Source organism: Adiantum capillus-veneris, chromosome 18 (genome assembly GCF_014529385.1).
Source record: "Adiantum capillus-veneris isolate H3 chromosome 18, ASM1452938v2, whole genome shotgun sequence".
NCBI classification, from domain to species: Eukaryota; Viridiplantae; Streptophyta; class Polypodiopsida; order Polypodiales; family Pteridaceae; genus Adiantum; species Adiantum capillus-veneris.
In genome coordinates, this window is record NC_140948.1 from 16,528,001 (window position 1) to 16,535,431 (window position 7,431).

General features: G+C 46.0%; 1 protein-coding gene across 1 annotated transcript; it reads right to left on the reverse strand.

Annotated features, from left to right (window-relative positions):
* Positions 1-2,044: 2,044 nt before the first annotated feature.
* On the reverse strand, positions 2,045-6,308 carry LOC147435285 (protein DETOXIFICATION 16-like). The gene is made up of 9 exons (XM_086488361.1): positions 6,027-6,308; positions 4,300-4,717; positions 4,172-4,193; positions 3,965-4,051; positions 3,832-3,888; positions 3,514-3,752; positions 3,311-3,429; positions 3,141-3,225; positions 2,045-2,996 (listed from the first exon to the last, which is right to left on the reverse strand). Exons 1-9 carry the CDS (start codon positions 6,288-6,290, stop codon positions 2,926-2,928), a joined length of 1,362 nt encoding a protein of 453 aa, XP_086344487.1. The 5' UTR covers positions 6,291-6,308; the 3' UTR covers positions 2,045-2,925.
* Positions 6,309-7,431: the final 1,123 nt, after the last annotated feature.

Below are 7,431 nucleotides of genomic sequence, written 5' to 3' on the forward strand. Positions count from 1 at the left end.
CGAGGTTCGGGGGTTCTACAGCGGGTGCTAACTGCTGAAAATTGAAAACGCTAATGCTTGTGGGGATTCTGTCGCGAAGATCTGCAAAAACGCTAGGGCTGATCTTTGTCCTTGCGGTGGAAATCTCCCGAGGAGTCTGCTGCTTCTTGCTGTCGCAACGCTGTTGTCAAAGCAAAAACACTGGCTAATCTGGCCCAAAAACGCTAGCCTTCTGCTAGGATGCAAAAACACTAGGGTATCTGGGGGTTCTGCTGAGAAGTTGCCTGTTGAGCGAATGCTCCTGCTACCTCTTCTGCCTGAAAGTGCTGGCGCTAGGTTTGCTTATATACAAACTTAGCAAAATTGCCCTACCTAGTTCCCAACAAAAGTCACTTAAAAATAATAAGTGAAAAATGTCAAAAATAGGGAAAATAGGTTTAATGCACTGAAAAATTCCCCTGATGGATTCTGATGGTAATGTTGTGTGCAACAGGGGGATATGCATCTAGTCTAAGTGTCTGGACATGCACGGTCTGCGAACAGACTCACAAAAGTGCCAGATCACTTCCTATTCTAGACTGACTTGACTGAACTGAACCCTGGCCATGCTGTAGCTTGTCCACGGACACATAGGGTTGGATGTGTCACGTGACATCCTGACCAGCAGGTCTTGAGTCAAGCCACTGGAGGCTTTGGGCTTGGGAGAGCTGCCATCTGGCACGAGTGCAGTGGAACCCTGGAGAGTGGTTTTGGAGAGACCCCTTCTCTTCAACCGACCACCTTGGGATCCCTTTCTTTCAGTACATTGTTTGATTGGGACGTCAAATACTGGCAACACGGAGAGAGGCTCGTTCTGCTGCAGCTCTTCATTGGCAGGAGGAGGGTCTCACAACTGAGTTCTTGTCACGCTTTTGGGCGCGGTTGTGGGACTCCAGACAGCCGAGGTGAGTCACTCAAAGCTACAGCAATTGGGAGATGGCTAGTGCAGAGTGGCTTTTCGGTCACCCTTTGGAGAGTCCTATATGTAAGACTGCCCCAAGGCACAGCAGGTTTTTGGCTTCGGGTTCTTCGGCTGATGCCGACTCTCTCCACAGCTCGGCAGTACACTTGGGGTGCTACAGCTTGGTCCACACTCACGGGCCCTACGCTCGAATTTGAGTTTGCTTTCACCAGCAGGACAATAGTGATCCAGGGGGTTGACCTACACCTACACTCTAACTAGCCACAAAGCTTACCCCCCATAAGTTGTGCATTGAGAGAGAGGTGTGTTGGTAGCTCATCTACGGCCTGACACTTTAGTTCATTTGGCGGGCCCGCTGCTTTCGTATCTTCGAGGCTCATCCTGTCCCCCGGGCAAAGACTATTCGGGATTTTTGGTTGGAGCTGATTTGCACTCTCAAGGGCCAGTTCAAGAGACTCCAGGGAAGCTCCGACCGCATGCGGGAGCGCAAAGAGGCTCTCCTACGACTATGGCCCCAAGGCCTTTTTTCACCATGGTCCTGGGGACACCTAGATGGCACTACCGTCCACCTATGTGGCTTTTTCCTACTCTAATTTATTGATTTAGCCCATTGTAAATATTCTGTTTTTTCATTGGGAGAGTCTCCCCTTGCTATTGTTGTAGCCCTCTCTGGCAGCGGTGGTTGTAGCCCTATGGGCCATAGTTACCCGGAACGACAACAGGAAACGGGAACGGGAGGGAGGAGGGGTGCCGGAACGGGAATGGGGCCAAAACGGTAGACCAAAGCAACTATATATATTATATGTATTATAGGCTCATATGTTAGTGAAAAACTATAAGCTAAGCTTTTGAATTTGACCCTCCTAATCAAAGCCATATTTAGACATGTTTTACGATGACGGAGATTGAGACAAGGATGGAGTTTGACTCTTGAGAGAGAGAGAGAGAGAGAGAGAGAGAGAGAGAGAGAGAGAGAGAGAGAGAAATGGAGCTTGAGACACGAGAGGGAGGGATGGAAGTTGAGAAAGAGAGGTAGAAGCCACATTTGTTCTTTGAGGGTGTTGTGCTTTCCGCCAAAAAAGAACAGGTAGAAGCTAGAGCTCCATGTCCAAGCTTAAAGCTTTAGCAAGGAGAGTAGCTTGAGGAGGTGAGACAAGCCTCCAAACAGCCCCAAATCAGCCTTCCAAATAGCCCCCAAACAGCCCCAAATCAGCCCTCCAAATAGCCCCAAACCTCTCCCCAAATAGCCCCAAACATGCCCCCAAATGGCTAGTCAAAAAAAGTTGACTTTTTGGTTTGACCATTCCGGATTCCCGTTCCGCCCCGTTCCCCCCCATTCCGGGTCACCCCTCAGGTTACACACTGTTCCATAACAGCGTTCTGTTCCCAACTCCGTTTCGGGAGCCGGACCCATCTGGAACGCTGTTTCGGAACATTTAGGGTCCATTCTGCCCGTTCCCTGTTACTATGCTATGGGCAGCTTTATTAACTAATGGAAGGATCTCTTTCTCGGAAAAAAAAAATATGTGTGTGTGACCCAATGGCCATGCTTTTCTTGGTCGTAGCAACGCAGGGTCACACACTAGTTAATACTAATGTGGCTACGCGCGCAGACGTGTGTGTGTGTGTGTGTGTGTGTGTGTGTGTGTGAGAGAGAGAGAGAGAGAGAGAGAGAGAGAGAGAGAGAGAGACCATTACATCAATCTAGATAGTGATGAATCATAACCCTACAAAAGAAAAAAGAGACTCAAAGACTCTTCTCACCTGGTCTCCTTTGATATATGCCATTTCCTGGAGATTTGCCCATGCCATATCTACTTCACAATGAATTTGGCAATCCTCACCCTTTCTACCTGCTCAGCCTTTCTATTGACAGAACTGCCTCTTGAAGCAATGTAACTACATGATGCACGCGTACTTGTGTGCGCACTTGCCAAAATGCGCAATGCAAACATATCATCATTGCCTGGGTGTTGATTCACTTCTTATCCAACTACTTTAATAGTGGTTCCTCTGGATCCTCTAGCAAAATTATTAGGCCTGCAGCCTTTGTAGCCTGCATACACAGGCATAAGAGTGAATAAGCACGCTCACTTTCAAGGGCATTCCCAGATCATCCAATCATGCAAAAGCAGGGGAAATGCTCATCGCTCACAACTCTGCACAAAAACAATAAAACAGACTTGCAACAAAGTCTTGCCTCTTTTGTCCAATCCGAAGCCCATGTGATGCCTATTAGCGCAATCAACTGCACTACAGCACCTGCTTATCCCCAACCAAAGGCCCTATAGCAAGATACCAGAACAAAACAAGATGACAGAAGAACAGGAAGCAGATGGCCACTAACAAAAGTGATCGTATCGTGCATACCTCAGCCTTGATGTGGAAGACAAAGGCTAACACAAAAGCAACTGGCAAGCCCACCCCATAGTATGAAGCTAAATTGATATACGCACCCACTTTCTGCCACCCACAACCTCTAGCAATGCCTACAAAATAGTACTGCGACCATCAGGAATTTCACAACTTAGAACAATAAAAAGGACAATGACAACAATGAATGTGATATTAGCCTGAAAGAAGTCCTTGAATGCTGTCCAGCATGCAAGAGACGGCAAGGATTGGCATCACGTGGGCAATGTACGCTATCACCTCCTCATCCTTGCTATACAACTTTCCCAGTACAGTGCGCAAAGATATGAAAGCAACAGACACCAAAATGGCTTCACAAGCCGCAACCCCTGCAGAAACATAAACTGCCAACTGTGCTGCATCTGCTCGCCCCGCCCCAAGCTCATTTGCTACCCGTGTACTGAAGGCATCGACATTCAGTAACGTGGAAAATCTCCCTCATTAACAGATTCCAGCACCATTTCAAACAACCCACTGACCTTGCCATTGCACCTAGTCCAGATGGAACCATAAAAGCAAATGCAGCACAATTATAGCTGCAAAACAAGAAAGCTAATTCAGAGAACAAAATCTAAAACAGATTTACTTGGTTAATCACGTACTACACCATACCATACTGAAATGACTGAGGTCTCAAGCTCCGGGTTTGGTAACCAGCCAGAGAGAATTACAAGAGCTTCATACGACCACCATTCCAAGCTGGTGCAAAACCAAGAGACATTGCAATTAATTCTATACTTCGTCTAAAATGAAGCATATTGTATTGAACTTATTTCCAATCCAAACTTGAAAATATGCTTCTGTAATGAAGTTCCGCACCACATCATTACAGCAGATGGTACTGCAAGCTTGAGGAAATCCTTAAGGTCACAGAATGCCTTCAAAGAAAATGGGAATCTTGTTTGCTCACAAGAAGTTGTCAACGACACGTATAAACCAAGCAGTACCATATTTATGAAGGTTGAAATACTTGTTGCCAGAGCTGTCCCCCGGCTCTCCAGTCCCATCGTAAAGGTCAGGGCATAGCATAATGGTACATGGCAGCACATTGTGCATGTACAACAAATCACAACAGGAATGACAAGGCTTTGAGCTTGCATAAATTTGATAAGAGGAAGTGTTAGCGGCATATGTAAACAAAGTGGGTATCAGCCAAAGTGTATATTCTCCTGCTTGTCTTGAAATGGCTGCATCTTGACCAAGAGCCAGTAGAATGTGCTTCATGTTTGCCCAAAAAATAGCCAAAGGTATACTACAAGCATATAGGACAATCAATCCTCTCTGCAAATACAGACCAACTACGCTGTATTGTTGTGCTCCATACGCTTGACCACACAATGTATCCAATGCAGACGCCAATCCCGTCTGCATCCAGTGCAATACGCAAATGAGTGCATTGTCTTCATAACAACAAATTTGTGCTTCATGGTCCCTTGGCAAACTTTCAACTTGTCAAGAGCCAACAAAGAAGAGCAGATAAACTTAACATGACACACTATCAGAATACCATAAACTACTGCCAGATGACGCTGCAAAGTGGAATTCAAGTGTATTGAACCCTTAGGTCAGCCTTGCAGCTTGCATCTACAGTCTCAGCATTTCTTCTTTCTGAGAAGAAATATCTATAGATTTAAAGATTGCAGAGCCTCGAAATTGTTGCCCACAACACAATTCTGTCCAAACATCTGACTGACCAGAACGGAAAGAACTAAGCAAAAGCTATAACACAAGATATTACAAACATCTTAACACTCCTCAGCAAAAGCTATAACACTAGTTATTACAAAAATTCTTAACAGTCCTCAGTATCCAAGATACTCTTGTTGCACCTGCCTTCTAATTATTCATAATGGCTTCAAAAGAAAAATATTCACTTCCTAAGGACACTTTAAAGAGAAGAAAATGCTAAAGGGAAAATAAAGGAGAAGAGAAACACAAATGTACCAATGTGAAGTAGACCACCTTCGTATGTGGACACAGAAAGGTTTTTGACTTTCCACCTTCATGGGTCTTCCTGAAATAATATCTGATTGTTATGAGTCAGTGCTTCTAAACTCATCTAGCCGAGCTCATGAGTAGGCTTCTTTCTTAATTGAATGTCATATAACGCATTAGGTCTCCCCAATCTCAAAAAATTAAAAATCCTTTCAGAACATCTCTAGTGCATAAGTGGGCGTTGGTTAATTTTCGGGGTGCTTGCCATCGTGGCATGCACGCCCCAGCCAGTCTGCAATCACACCTAGCGGGCTACTGCCCGTTGCCCAAAAGAATAGTCAACACGGTGCTCACACGTATTGAACCCAGCGCTTGGGATCTCAAACTCGGAAACTCTCACGCTCGTGCCCTCAAGGGGGGAGCAGCAGATCATAAGCTTGAGCAAAGTGCAACGCCCCCAAAATCCATCGTGACCAGCTGTGCCGGTCACCTGCACCTACACGGGGGCAAGCACCCCGAAACTTAACCATTGCCTGCCTTAGTGAAGTTTTCTTCTTAGTTTTCTTTCCTCTAGCGTTTTCAAGCCATTAGCGCCATTAGCCTTCTCAAAACGTCTCTCTCTCTCTCTCTCTCTCTCTCTCTCTCTCTCTCTCTCTCTCTCTCTCTCTAACACACACACACACACACACACACACAGAGTTACGAGGAAGCTGGAGAAGAAAGGGTAATAGACTGAGACCAGTGACATTAGTGATGGAGGCACTGGAGAGAGCGAGCGAGCCGATATGGCCAACAAACAAGGGAAACGGTGGGCACAGCAAACTGACGAAGGTTGATGAGGATCATGGGAATGGCCAGCTCTGCTTGCTTCCTCAGCTCCACCTCCACCTGCATCCATGACATTGCAGCAGACGCTTCTCTCTTCATGTTCGGCTCTCTCCCTCCCTCTCCCGTCCGTCCTTTTAAATTCCAACAATGACACCGCCGCCAGTCGTTTGCGCATATGCAAACGAAATTTAGGATGTGGTCACACGAGGTTACTGATACAACTATGCCATCGTTGCATATATGTCAGACAAGGGCACCGGACAGGGCCCAAAACCCCCTTGTGGACACTCTCATTGTCACACACTGCAGTATTTGAGATCATAGGTTTACTTTTGACTAGCTCGGCAGCGAATTGGCATATCCATTTGTTTCTCAGTCTGGCTTTCTCACAACACGCGGAGGTTCAAACCCTACAGATTCTATTTGCACCCTGTTCTTTTACGATGTCCACAGCAGGGCAGAGATGACCGAGTGGTCTACGCCGGATGAGATTCTAAAGTTGCGGACATACTAATCAGCCAATCTCTTTCTACCAACTCAATCTCACACATGTTCGGGTGGATGTGTGTAATAAGGACCTAAGTGTCGAGCTTGTCGAAAGTAAACCTATAATCTCAATTAACGACAACGAGAGCACCCGAAAGGGAGTTTTTGTCTAAGACAAGTAATTGGTGTGTATGTGACCATGCATGAGGCACAATTATTGCAAAAAGCAACTGATAACTATGTCGCACGTGAGCATTGCCTTAGCCTGCATCAATGCATGTTCCCTCCCAGTCTCTTGAGTCCCACCTTAGGACTATCCGACATATGGCATTCAAGAAGCCATTTGAATGGCATCTATGGCGCGAAAGTGGGACACAAATTGGGATAGTATCGCGATTGTCCACGTGGCGGAGGGCCAAGGGTCAAGGTTTATGCAAAACATAAACCCAAGCACTGAATCGTGGGACTTCAGAGCATCAACGTGGCAATTTTGACCTGCCAAAGGATGCCGATGTTGTAATTTTGATCAACTACACGAGGAATGGCTATGCCACATGGATGGCATCACCACATCATCATTTATTCAAATGAGTGGGATGGGTGGTTGGTCACTTGCATGATTGCAAGGGGATTAATGCTACAATAAAGAATTTAGTGATTTCAAATTTGAAAAGTGTTGCATGGAGGCAAAAATGGGAGTGCAATCGATTAGCATTGCTATCAAGGACAAAGCCATATTTATTATGCGACCATGTTCCTCCAAGACCTTTATTCAACTTGTGTGTCATCGACAAGGCAAGGCACGAAGAGCGAGTCATGCTCATGGAAGA

Coding starts and splice junctions, on each gene's coding strand:
- LOC147435285 (XM_086488361.1), bottom strand. CDS start 6,290: ATGCGCAAACGACTGGCGGCGGTGTCATTGTTGGAATTTAAAAGGACG. Junction 4,718..6,026: donor CTCCATCACTAATGTCACTG/GTCTCAGTCTAT, acceptor CACTGGATGCAG/ACGGGATTGGCGTCTGCATT. Junction 3,753..3,831: donor GGACTAGGTGCAATGGCAAG/GTCAGTGGGTTG, acceptor CGATGCCTTCAG/TACACGGGTAGCAAATGAGC.